This window comes from Coffea eugenioides, unplaced genomic scaffold, assembly GCF_003713205.1.
Source record: "Coffea eugenioides isolate CCC68of unplaced genomic scaffold, Ceug_1.0 ScVebR1_170;HRSCAF=683, whole genome shotgun sequence".
NCBI classification, from domain to species: Eukaryota; Viridiplantae; Streptophyta; class Magnoliopsida; order Gentianales; family Rubiaceae; genus Coffea; species Coffea eugenioides.
The window spans coordinates 1-13,363 of NW_020862131.1; the positions used below are offsets into that span (position 1 = coordinate 1).

General features: G+C 37.4%; 3 protein-coding genes across 3 annotated transcripts; 1 reads left to right on the top strand and 2 right to left on the bottom strand.

Annotated features, from left to right (window-relative positions):
* Positions 1–4,331: 4,331 nt before the first annotated feature.
* On the bottom strand, positions 4,332–6,134 carry LOC113755763. The gene is made up of 7 exons (XM_027299672.1): positions 5,976–6,134; positions 5,715–5,839; positions 5,552–5,630; positions 5,328–5,475; positions 5,067–5,227; positions 4,839–4,962; positions 4,332–4,722 (listed from the first exon to the last, which is right to left on the bottom strand). Exons 2-7 carry the CDS (start codon positions 5,767–5,769, stop codon positions 4,543–4,545), a joined length of 747 nt encoding a protein of 248 aa, XP_027155473.1. The 5' UTR covers positions 5,770–5,839; positions 5,976–6,134; the 3' UTR covers positions 4,332–4,542.
* A 23-nt stretch (positions 6,135–6,157) lies between these two features.
* On the bottom strand, positions 6,158–7,870 carry LOC113755762. Its single transcript, XM_027299671.1, has 3 exons — positions 7,592–7,870; positions 6,544–6,698; positions 6,158–6,433 (listed from the first exon to the last, which is right to left on the bottom strand). The coding sequence occupies exons 2-3, from the start codon at positions 6,694–6,696 to the stop codon at positions 6,158–6,160; spliced, it is 429 nt and encodes a 142-aa protein (XP_027155472.1). The 5' UTR covers positions 6,697–6,698; positions 7,592–7,870.
* A 3,906-nt stretch (positions 7,871–11,776) lies between these two features.
* Positions 11,777–12,757, top strand: LOC113755761 (probable carboxylesterase 12). Its single transcript, XM_027299670.1, has one exon. It carries the CDS (start codon positions 11,777–11,779, stop codon positions 12,755–12,757), a length of 981 nt encoding a protein of 326 aa, XP_027155471.1.
* Positions 12,758–13,363: the final 606 nt, after the last annotated feature.

A 13,363-nucleotide genomic window follows, 5' to 3' on the forward strand; every position in this document is an offset into this window, starting at 1 on the left:
AATGACGTTCAAGCCAAATGGAAAAAAAAAAAAAAAAAAAACTGAAACCAGTTCGGGGAGTTGCTAAAAAAGAAATTTGAACAGATCTCAACGAATGCTTAACACAATTTGCATTGGACTTCCTCTTGAGTTTTCGGACTTAATTCAGCTACAAAATTGCGTAGCTCACCAAGAATGCAAATGCTAGCTTTGAGAGATTTGTTTGAACCGTACAAGGGAAGAAGATTTTTTGTGTGCGGTAATGCTTAAACTCCTACAAGTAAAAGGAGATTTATACTTGAGGATGCTGCATGGTATGATTTGATCTTGGAAGTTGAGAACACTAACTCACAAATCTACATGCCAGAGACTATCGTGGCATTTTGCATGGCCTTATTACATAGTTGAGTCATTGATTCAAAAGCCACGGCACCGCAAAGCTTTGGATAAAGTCCATGAATTGATGTTTAAATTGCAAAGCTTTGAATAATGCTTTGAGTAAAGCCACGGCATTGATAAAGTCCATGAATGGACTTCACTTGGATTGATATTCAAACAATGGATAGTAAGCTTCAGGTGGAGCAATCCGGCCTCGGGAAATTGAGAGCACTAGTACTTGATCAATCACTCACGAAATTGAATTCTATGAAGTTTGATTAATCACTTATGTGCCTATTTGGTCATTGAAGTCTTTGTGCCTATTTGGTCATTGATTAATCACTTATGCGGCTGGCTTCCTACTTAGGTGACTTGATTCACAAAGTTTCGAATTCCAATTTGGCAAGAAAGGAACTTAGGGGAATTAAGGAAAGTCAAAACTTGTCCGTGCAAGTTGTACCCTTCGCAAACAAGTTTTGAGGGGGCATTTGTAGGCAATGGAATTTTAATTAAATTCTAAAAATTACCATTGGTCTATAAAATATTTTTGTCCAATCGGATATTGCCATATGGCATTTACACTTGGAAAAATTGGTTATTAAATGGCCAATTATGTTTTGCCACGTGTCAAGGCGAGGTGTTCCAAATCAATTCAAATTGCAGGGATATCTCCACCAACCAGATCATATTATGTCACATGTCCATTGGATAAATATCTAAATATTTATTTCTTATTAAAGGGATAATATTTAGAAATGTTTAATCCAAGTATATCTCTTATATACTGCAATGGCCTGGCCAGTAAAATGGCGCCACGTCACGTGTCCCCACAAGTCTAGCCACGAGAAATTACTTATCTCTTTATTAATGAAGAGATAATATTTAACTGGCACAGTCCTAATATGACTGTACGTCTTGTTAGGCAAGTGGAGTGGTGTACATGATCTCAACCTCCACCTCTTGCTACAACTATAAATAGAGGTCTCTCAACCAAGTTAAGGGGACACAGAGATATCAAGAAGCATCTCATACACTCAAGTATTGAAGCTTCAAGCTACGAAGGTCTGGGTCTCAAAGCTCCTCAAGTCTTCCGCATATCAAGGCTTGAGCCTTCAAGTATTTTCAAATCCTTCAAATCTTCCATATCAAGATTTGAAGGAGTCGGTGGTTGATCCAAGAACAAGCTACGAAGCCCTTGGATTGGTGTTCGAGGAGAAGAATCGAAGGAAACTCTCCATAAGTTCGAGAAACTTCCAGAGATTGTACCTACATATTTTTCTAAGTTTATATAGTATATATTTGTCGTGTATTTCTTTTTCTTGTCGTTTTGCAGACTTGAAATTTTATCGCGTACACAACATAAAAGGCATTGAGATCAATACTTAATCGCAAAAAAAAAGTCAAAAAATGCCATAACATAGACCAAAAATTCGCAACAGATAGTAAGTATGGTAAAAGAAAAAGACAGAGAACAACAGGAAAAACAAAGAAGAAACCAATGGCAAGAAAAGAAAAAAATAAGAAAAGGGTGGCTACAAAGAATAATAAAAATTGCGAGAAACACAATCTTCAAGATGCAAAGTTCAGGAGAGTAATAACAGGGGAAAAATGCTCTGTAAATATAGAAGGTTACCTGGAAACAAAGGAGCGAATACAGGCTCAAGGAAACCGCAGTTGAAGGAGAAATTCCTGCCAAAAAGAACAAGATAACTTGAAAGGAGAGCAAATATAGTTCAGTCAAAAGTGGAACGCTTCGACAAAGGAAAAAAATGAAAACAGAATAGATAATGTTCCCGAAAAAGGCCAATGGATTACGAATGGATAAGTTTATCTGAGAACAAAGTAGTCAATGAAGGTTGAAGGCAAGGGCATTTAAAGGGAAAGCCGGCGGGAAAAAAGAGCAAGGTAGCTCAAAGACAAAACATATGTTCTTTGTTACAATGGTAACGTTCATGTCAAAAAAATGCTACACCAGGCTACCCTACGCATTACATGCAGCTAACAAACACATGGTGTGCAAGATAACACGAGCTTGGCTACGCAAAAATGCTGGTGCAGCGCGTACAGATAAAGAACAAACAGTAAGAGGCGAACCCAAAAAAGATACCTGGAAAGCTTAACACAGAGGATAGATGTTCCAAGCAAGGCACCAGGTGTGAGAATACAATGGAAGAGGACAGCCAAGAAAAAACACGCGATGAACAAAAGAAAACGTAAGATGAGGACAAACTTTGAAGGAGCAGAAACACATCGACCAAGAAAAGGAGACGATGTGAACGGGCAATGCTGCAGCATTGGAGAAGCGAGCGGTAATAAGATAACCGAGGAAGAACGGATCTGTTCCATAGTCTAAAAGATTGTAAGCCACTGGGTTTTGCCGATCACACGGATACTGAGATAACACAAAAATTGCTAAGTTTCGATAATGGAGAACCTGGATAAAAGCGAGATAGAGACTACCAGCAGCATATACATTTAAAAGGTTCTGACAAGGGAAAGATTCACAGTAGTCTTAACTAAAATTAAACCAAACGCATCCGCAAGAGGAAAACTATTGACAAGGAACAGGTGAAATGTAAAAAGAGCTGACAATAATACCAGTAGAATACAAAAATGTGCAAGTGAAAAAGTAATAGTTATTCTTATTGGAAATAATAAATTCAATAGACAGGAAAAGATTTAGTATAGAGCAAAATAAACGATATTGCATTTTAAGAAAGAATAAAAAAATTTAGCTGTCAAGCAAAGGTTAGACATAAGGGGCAAGACTAAGCGAACTTAAAAAAAGACACTTGTATAACTACCACAAAAAAATATGGGAAAAAAAGTAGTAATGAAAGGTAATTAGATTGGTATAAAGTTCAGATATCAAACAAGGATGGTGACGAAAAATGTATATGTTTGTTTTTTTAACAAAATTACAAACATGTATGAGAAATTATAGGCACGATAGAAAAGAGCAGAAAATTTGTTTGTCGGATCAAAAGTTATCCCGGATAAAACAACGATTAGGTAAAAATTGCAGGGGAGACAGTATAAAAAATTTTATAGGCGGTAAAGCGTTACAGGCAAAGTATATATATGATACCGCTTGATTTAAGTTAATAAAGAGCCAAACAACGAGGGGGGAAAAAGTGTAAGAAGGTCTATTGAATATAGAGGTATCAATAAGAAGGCACTGCATTCACGCCTATAACGGAATAGAAATAAATGTTTAGAGATTCGTATACGGGCGATTTTTTTTGTTTCGAGGTTTGTATACTTATCACAGGTAGAATGAACAAGGAAGGAAAAAAAGGGAGGTTCAATAAAAAGGCAAACCAAGTGAAATACGGTGGTACATTATAGTGGTTAAGAAAAATTGTATCAATAAGCCGGACCTTAGTAACGTAACACATAAATTCTGAATTCACGGCACTAAGGGCGCATAAGCTCTAGTCATACGGCACCAAGGGTGCATAAGGTCTTTCCACTTCTCACCAGTCAATTGATTACGCGCGTAGGAGCATGAAAAACGAATCCACACGAATGGGCTAGCAAGGACAAAAGTGTTATTCAAATCTAAAAGGGAGGCGGGGTGGTAGGAAAAATGAAGCTTAGGTCAGCAGGTAAATTGGCAAACCACTTGGGAAAAGTAATCAGCAAGTGTAAGAAATAGGAAGAAATATGGAGAAGACGCAAGGCACAGAACTCATTCGGGGGTGTCCAAGGGAAAATACGTCAGCTATGTTAGCAAGAGCAAGGGCTGGAAGAGAAAAGCTCAAAAATGAATTGCAGGACACACATAAATCTGTGAATACATAAGCTAACATTTGGTCGAACTTGTTTAATGGCCAAACATATGTATACGCCTCTTGTACCAAAAAACACTCGAAATCATAAAATTAATGGAATCTATTGGATTCTGTGGAAGAGCCAGAGCAGCTCAACATGCATATAACAACATCAGGAAATGTAATTAAACAAAGCCACGATAAAACCACCATAAACATCCATTAAAATAAAATCCATTCATTACAAACCATAAGGCTTAACAGGCAAGAAATACCCAACAAGACGGCTACTCCCATTACACGGCCAGAAGCTGTAAATCCAACAACTAAAAACAGCAAAACCCAACCATGAGATACAAACATAAGACAAAGCAACGCAACAGGCTACAAGGGTGCCAATTAAGATAATAAGCTAAACACTGTCTCCAAAAGGTATGTACTGAGAAGAGGCACTTCCGGAAACAGGGTAACAAGCAACAATAGTGTAGCGAGTAAATTTTTCTGTTCTGATCATCCTGGACGAATGTTTAAGGTAACACAACAGTTCCTTTCCATCTAGACGACGAGACACACGTTTTGAAATTTCAAAAGTCTGTACAAAATCAATATGTTGTAAAGTTGAGCGAATAAACAAAACGGACAGTAAAAGCAAAGCCATGAGCGCCTGAAAATAGAAGAACAACACCAATAAAACGAAACAGACATCACCTCATCCTCAGAAACGCGATACATATCAGTAGCACTTAGGCAGATAAGTTTCTCAGCTTCTGGGCCCAAGGCAATAACATTAACGTAACCAGTACTGTTGAACACCGTAAGACGAACCCATGCCCTATCAGACAACACATGATATACAACAAGGTTAAAACATAAGCACAAGCAACTGCATATTAATAACATAGAAACATACACAAAGGCAATAGACTAAGAAATTACCTAGGGAACTCATGCATTCCCTGACCACAACTCAGGCATATGATCCCCAAAGTGGATGAAAATTCATACAGTTCATAACAGTGGGGACAGGCCATATGCCAAAACCAAGCCGAAGGCCATGCAATTTCAACACGGCCCTTAATCCAAAAAGTCCCCTGGTCCTAGAAACAACAAAAGCGCAGCTGAGCAGGGGCCAAAAAAGAACGTAAATAGAGGCATAAACAAAATAAGCATAATAAAAGGAGTAAAAAATCACAATACCCCGGCAGTAACGGATCTGGACTCGGATACAAGATTAGAAATCATTGTTAGTGTCGCGTCACGAACAGGGGGTAATAGAATGCACGGATCACGGTAGGCCATATCATCAAAAACCATACGAACCAGCTCTGATACATTAGCATTAGACCTACACGAACAAAGTAGCTTTGTGCATACGAAAAAGTTCAAAAAAAGATAAAAATAAATAAATAGACAATGGCTACCAATCATCAAGTTTTTTTGTTTCAAGAACAGCAGGAGCAACAATGATAACAGAGGATGGCTGAGTTGAGAGAGACAGGTCTGAAAAAAATAGAACAGAAAAAGCACGGCTAAGGAAAGAAACCACAGAGGGGAGGAAAAAACACAACGGACAGGGAATCGTACAATTCTGCGTGATAACCCTGACCCTCACAGCAATAATAATCGGCATGGACGCCATTAATTCATCAATAGCACGACCCTCAATAGCCTCGTAATCATCCCACAAAGTCAGCACCACTGGGCGCTTACTGCATGCATCAAATACAGAAGCAGAACAAATTTTAAGTAAGAAGCAAAGAGTATCACATGGGAAGCTCTTGTTTGGGAGGGAAACAATTGCTAAACAATTATGAAAGGGATTGTGCTTGAGAGGGAAAAACTAACCTTTGGTCTACTATAATATAATCTCTGCCATATCGCTTGTTTCCTCCAAAACACACATCCCGCGGAGGCAATGCATGGATAACAACTCCTATGACATCTGCGTTAAAACCATAAATGAACACAGCCAGGAACAATCAAATAGCAAGGGAGGAAAGAAAACGCTAAACATGTAAACAAAGGGATTAACTTATAAGAGTATCCGTGTCAGCCATAAAGTGGAAGTACTGAAAAGAGCGCAATTCAAAATAGAAAGGAAGAGCCAATTCCTCTGAGGCAGCAGACTCTTCAGTAATAGTTCCCTCATTGATAACCCAGTAAAAGGAATACAGGCCCGTTCCAACAAGTTCAGGAATCTCATGCACCTCTGCATTTGATATGTAGTACTTTCTAAATGGCAAAAGAAGGCCATCAACAATAATAACAGCATCGTCAAAGACAACCGTAGAGACCTTGATACCCTATCCACAAGGGGGGAAACACCTCAGGAGAGATTCAATTAGCAACAAAAAAAAAACACAACCAACACAATAGAAGGAGGGAAGGCAGGATCAATCTAGATGGCTCTAACCTGAAAGTCACCAAATTGAAACCGATGAAAGGACCTCGATAAATCCCCATCTCGAGCAATCTTTACACGATCAGTTTCGATAACTTGAACCAGCACAGTCCAATCAATCGAAGACTTATCAACTCGTGATATGCGCACAGGGCCAGTAGCCATTTCTTAGAGAACACGGGAAAAACCAGGAACAAAACATTAGTCAAGGAAAATGGTTCGTAATCAGCAAGGCTAATAGAAATGTACGAAGAACAGATAGATGTACAAAAAGCCGAGGGAATCAAAAGGAAATTTCAATGTGTTGATAGAAACTTTAAAAAGGAAAAAGGGGGATATGCTGAAATTCCTCGGCCTTCATGTGTTGATATGTTGAAATTTCAACACATACAAGAAGGCAAGGGAAAAAACATCAACGCATCTACACCAAGGCCATCGTGGGCAAAACTGGCAAAGTCCCCCCACTCCATGGCAAAACTGGCAGGAAAAAGGAGTTCTAGCTAACTTGCACGTTCATTTTTTTGCTAAATAAGCATTACTTCAAAATAACACATGCATGCCACGGGAAAGGAACGTACAGGAAGCAAAGGCTATTGGAAAAGAGAAACAAAGACCCAAGGGAAAACAGAATTGAAATCAACAGGGGAAAAGAACAGAACTATGACGCCGTGCAGGTCTCAACAATTAACGGCAGCATTACTCCCTTACAGCATAATAAAAAAAAGGAAATAATTAACGGCAGCAAAGAACATTGACCAACTCAAAAGAATAAGGGCGAGACACAGCATTGTAAAAGCATCAAAGTAAACACCATGGCCAACAATAAATTGCAGCGTAAAATAGGGCGAAAGAAAAAACAAAACGCACCAGCAAAAGAAGGCCGAAGAGACCGAGTAATTACAGCATAATTAAAAAAAGGAAATAATTAACGGTAGCAAAGAACATTGACCAACTCAAAAGAATAAGGGCGAGACACACCATTGTAAAAGCATCAAAGTAAACACCATGGCCAACAATAAATTGCAGCGTAAAATAGGGGGAAAGAAAAAGCAAAACGCACCAGCAAAAGAAGGCCGAGGAGACCGAGCTTAAAACACACGAAGAAGACGCAACCGAGCTCGCAATAAAGCTGGGCAGGGAATCCGGCCAGAGGAAGGAGCTCAAAAAGGGGGACGGGTTTAAGGGCAAAAAAAATTTCAAAAAGCGGGAGCGAAAGAAGCAAATGAGAAAACTGTAGGGAAAAAGGGCACAGCCAACCCGTGTCGGGATTCGGAGGAAGACACAGGCGTAATGAATCACGCCAATTACCATTCTTGACAAAATTTTGCTGGCAGCTTCGAACAATGTAGCTATCAGAGCCTGGAAAGCAATGGAAGTGGTACGGCCATTAATTCGAAAGCAGAAAAGCAGAAAACCCATGGAGCACGCTAATTACCATTTTTGACAAAGCTTTGCTGCCAACTCCGAAAGCTGTGAGAGACGGGAAAGGAAAGGAAGTGGTTCGGGCATTAATTCGAAAGCAGAAAAGTAGAAAACCCACGGGCCACCCAATTACCCGAACCATTGCAATGGAGCATCCGGAGAAGCGCGAACTTGCAAAACTCACGCGAGCAGGACATGACGACGACGAAACCTCTTGGCACGTTGTATGTTATGTTGATATATATGTATGTATGCATGCATGTATGTATGTATGTAGGTATATATGTATATATTATAGTATAAAAATGACATCTATATGGGAGTTGGAGTGACAATGCCTTTATGGAACTAATTCAAACATTCAAGTAAGGCTAAGATTCTATATCACGTAAAAAATCCAAAGGCAAATAGGGAGCGACAAAATATTTCACGACTGATAGTATGAGACATGTACTGCAAGTCACCGAATTATTATATCATATTATAGGTTTAGTCGTCCATGCCTTAAACTAGTGCAAAAGGTTGTATTGGCGGTGGATGTTGGGACGGTAGTAGCATAGGATTTGGTGATGCTTTGCTGCCTGAGCCAACTAGATAGGAAATTGGTTACTGGGTAGTTGTTTTTCTTTCAGATCTTTAAGAATTGAGTGAAACTACAAAGTTAGTTTCTGGACCTTGGTGGACTGCTTCAGTTGCAACTTTTAGTCATGATATGTAATGATTTATTTGGATGACTTTTATATACTGACAGTATATACACTATCATCGTTAGATTCATGATATATGTGCAAAAATTAGATTTTAAATTCAAATTTTACATAGTTATTATCCATCCAAGACTGATAGTGTATACACTGTCAGTGTAGGAAAGATTTATTTGGATGACTTTTAGTTGCAACTTTTTGTTATGACACGTGCATGGGTTTAAACAGCATAATCTTGCGCTTTCCTTAACCACCAAAAAGTTTTTTTGAAGGAACTTTGGGGAGGAGGAAATCAATTAACATCAGTGACCTTGTTAATATTCTTTACAAACAAGAAATATATGATGGTTTCTATGAAAACAAGGTCTCTATGACTTGTCGTTTTATTTTTTTTTCTCCCATTGACTAGGCATAAAAAAGGCCTCCAATGTTTTCAGAAATGCATGGTTTGTAGAAATTGATTATGCATCTCTCCCTTTTGTAAACAAGTTTCTTAGCGTCCCAAAACTATAGGAACAAAATGCATATAATGATCTCGGTAAAAACTGAGACAGATCAAAAGTGCATTTTTGAGCACTAGATATTCGTAAAAAGTTGAGACGAAGTTCATAATTTATGAATAGGGTAATAGATGGAAATCTTTATTAAGCAGGTGTAAATAAGAGATTTTGAGATTAAGTTCCCTCGCTTACAGAAAAAAAAAAGATAATAAATCTAAAGAACTTTAGAAGAAACCCTTGAATGCACTCGAGGAAACGTTGATGAATTCAAGTGACAGCTCACGAAATTTAAATTGCTAAAAAATGCTCATTAATTGGTGGAAATTATTTCAATTGTGTAAATGAACCTTCAAAGGTAAACAATTATTAGTCAACATATGCGAGTGCAATGTAATAAAAATTTAATTATTAGTCAAACTAATTTATGAAAATTAAGTTATGCTTGTAAACAAATAATTCTTTTAACAAGATAATTACATTTTAGAGGTAAGATTATAGATTTTATGTCATTCTTTTCTCTAAATAGCTATAGTTATAATTAGTTACCATAACCATAAGCAATTAATGTATCAAATTTAGGTGTAATGACATTTGGTGGTTGTATAATGATGGGTTCTTCTAATAGTGTCTAGTGCATACTCGTTGATATCTAACATAATATGTGAACGCATATACTAAAAATTAATAACTTTCTGTGCACATATATATTTTTCTCGATTTAACGTCACTTTTTCAAAAAATTAACACCTTAAAATGAACATATAGTGATTATATCTGATTATTTGGAGGTAAAAATGAAAAAATAAAGAGTGACCAACAAAAAAAATTTTTTGGGAACACCAAGAACGCATAGATGTCTTACATACAGGAAAGATGAAAAGCTCTACGATGACCTTTCTTTAGCCATGAAAATTCTAGATGTAGTTTTTTTTACAAGAAGTTTGGGGTTGAAGATTAATTTGGTTAAATTGACTGTCTTATTATGCATGTTCATGTCCCCAAAACTTGGGTTGGCTGGTACGTGCATTACCGAGTGGTACATTAGTCGTAGGAGTAAACTGTGATTTATGCCTATAATGCCCATGTCCCAATGTTTTATGACAAATCCGAATTCCCTCTTGATATTCAATTATTTTCGGTTTTCCATTTCCTATTCTTGTTTTTTTTCCCATCTATTTCTTTACTCTCTCTTCTTATGTTTGTTGTTATATTTTTCCTCCTTTTTCTGACCATTCTCTCTTGCTACTAATACACAATCACATTACTATTATTAATTGATTACTCATATGAATAATCTTACTTTTTGAAATCACACATGCTTTATTGAGGTGTTTGAGCAAAACTTGACTAGTGAGATTTCACGTGAAACTTTGTCATTGATCCTGAATCAAATACTAAACACGTTTAAGTAATTGTTTCGGACTGATATAAGATTTTTTAAATTTACTTTACCTACAACTACCACCAATGCTAACCTTTGGAAGAGACGGAGGGACGAAAAGTTCCGGCGGCAGAATTAAATATTGAGATAGGAAAAACGTTTTTAATCAACGAATGGGCGGCTAAGAATTAATTGTAGTTTAATATAGCTAAACATGAAATTTATTTTAAATATAACTAAACTACTTGTTTATTCTCTTTGTTTATCCCTATTTTGGTTCCTATCTAATAAAACTCATAAACAAATAAACACTCACGCTATTCTTTAAACTCTCAACCAAACAGAAGTTTCTTATGTGTTTGTGACTCTTAAAGTGACACAGTTTGTTTGCGGTGCAACTATTCTTACTTCTTGAAAATAGCAAGATTTTACACATTATACGTTTGAGTAGATATAAGCAAGAATTTATAACCATAAGTTTGAAAATTGTGGACGATTTTCAACCATTAACGCTATATTTACACGACGAACTCAATAGTTAACTTTAAATGCATCCCGATACAAATAAATTATGCGATTAAATTCTCAATCAAACATTATTCTTCTATCCCTATTGAGATATTTTCACCCTTACAGAATGGATACTATTGAAGATTTTAAGTGTCAAATAGTGGAGAAAAAGTTGGATTGAGTTGAATGATAAGGCATGAGTGATTGTAATTAGGAACTTAAAAGAAATTAGAAAAAAAGGGATGCCAAAGAAGATTATATGTATGGAACTAATTGCTTACGTGAAAGGCAATTACTCCCTTCGTCCCGAATGATTTGTTGTATTTTGGGATTTCAACTTTTAACAATAGTGATTTGACGGTGATATTAATAGATTTGTTTCCAAAGTTGCTCTCCAAAATTTAAATTTGAATTTAAAATGAAATATAGATAAAGATAGGAATATCATTGAAAGAGGAAACCAAAAATAGTTCTGAATTTGATAAGATGATAAATATTTTGAGATATTTTCAAATAAAAAGCATGACAGTTTTAATAATGGGAGGGAGAGAATTATTAGTATCTACCCCACAACCTTTTATTTTAGTGTTTGGTTGGGACCCCAGCATCTTGTTTATTCAATCCTTTAACTTGGGTTTATGAAAGCTTTCCCGGGCATTCGGCTATATATTGTTCTCATTCCTGAAATCCCTCCCAAGCGCGCCCTCTCACTTGTACACCTTCTAACAATGGCCTCAAACTCAACTGAGATACTCCACGAATTCTCTCCCTTAATGCGAGTATACAAGGGCGGCAGGGTGGAAAGATTAGCAGGGAAAGACATTGTAGCTGCATCAGTGGATCAAGAAACCGGTGTTGAATCCAAAGATGTGCAAATTTCACCAGAACTGGACATCTCTGGAAGGCTTTACCTGCCCAAGAAAGCCAAACAGGGAACAAAACTTCCTCTTCTGGTCTACTTCCATGGAGGAGGCTTTTTCGTCGAATCCGCCTTCTCCCCTTTTTATCATACGTACCTCAATGCAGTAGTTGCAGAAGCTGATGTTGTAGCAGTTTCAGTAAACTATCGCCTCGCTCCCGAGCACCCTTTACCGACTGCTTTTGAGGATTCTTGGATTGCACTCCAATGGGTCGCTTCGCATTTAAACGGGGAGGGTCCTGAGGCATGGCTCAGGGGCTATGCTGATTTTGATCGGGTGTTTCTTGGTGGGGATAGCGCTGGTGGTAACATAGCACACAACATGGCCTTAAAGGTCGGGCTGGAGAAGCTGAAAGGTGTCAATGTTGAAGGGATTTTTCTCAATTGTCCTTATTTTTGGGGCAAAGAGCCAGTTGGTAGTGAAGCCACAAGATTGGAGAAAAAGGGACATCTTTCTTTTTGGGATAAGTCCTATGTTGAGGCCGCTTGGCATTTTGTTTACCCAAATACCACAGGGCTAGATGATCCATTGCTGAATCCTGTGATGGAACCAAATCTTTCCAGGCTAGGCTGCAGAAGGGTGCTGGTCTGTGTTGCTGAGCAAGATATTTTGAAGGATAGGGGATGGTTTTACAAAGAAGCATTGGAGAAGAGTGAGTGGGCTGGAGATGTGGAGGTTGTGGATGTTGCAGGGGAAGATCATGTCTTCAATCTCTTCTTTCCCAAGGGAGAAAATGCTCTGTCTTTGCTGAAAAAGTTGGCTAGTTTCATCGGAAGGAATGGGGTGTAGATGCATCTTGTGAGTTTTAAGTGGATTATTAAAAAGGCCTTAATGTCAAGACAAGCTTCCTTTTAGACGATGGCCAATTATTATTATTAACGATTCCAGACTGAGGTTGTAATGCTTTCAAAATACATATACATTATCTTTTAGCCTAGTATCATCCCACAATTAGAATGCATAAGCTAAGCTAGTGATAGGTCAAGTCAATTATTGTTGTCCCTTTATAATTTCTTTCTATATTAAATTCGTGCTTAATTTTCTTCTTCTTCTCTATTTTTTCCCCTTTGGATTTAGGTTCTATTTGAGGCTGGGCACACAATGATAAAGACACGTAGCTGGCCAGCTATATAAATATTTATTCCAATTTCATATGACCTTTTTTTTTAATTTTTCTTAGTTGTTCGTATTTATTCTTTTGTAATTGGGAACGTGTGTTATGATGTTATCGTACCTAGTTTTGTTTCTGAATTCTAAAAGTATGATAGTACCGGAAGGATAATCGACAGAATATTCTTTTTCTTCTGTATGAAACATTGACCAAGATATTTTGAAGAAATAAAAACAATATTTAACATCATGACGACAAAAGTATGTGCTACATTAGTTAACACA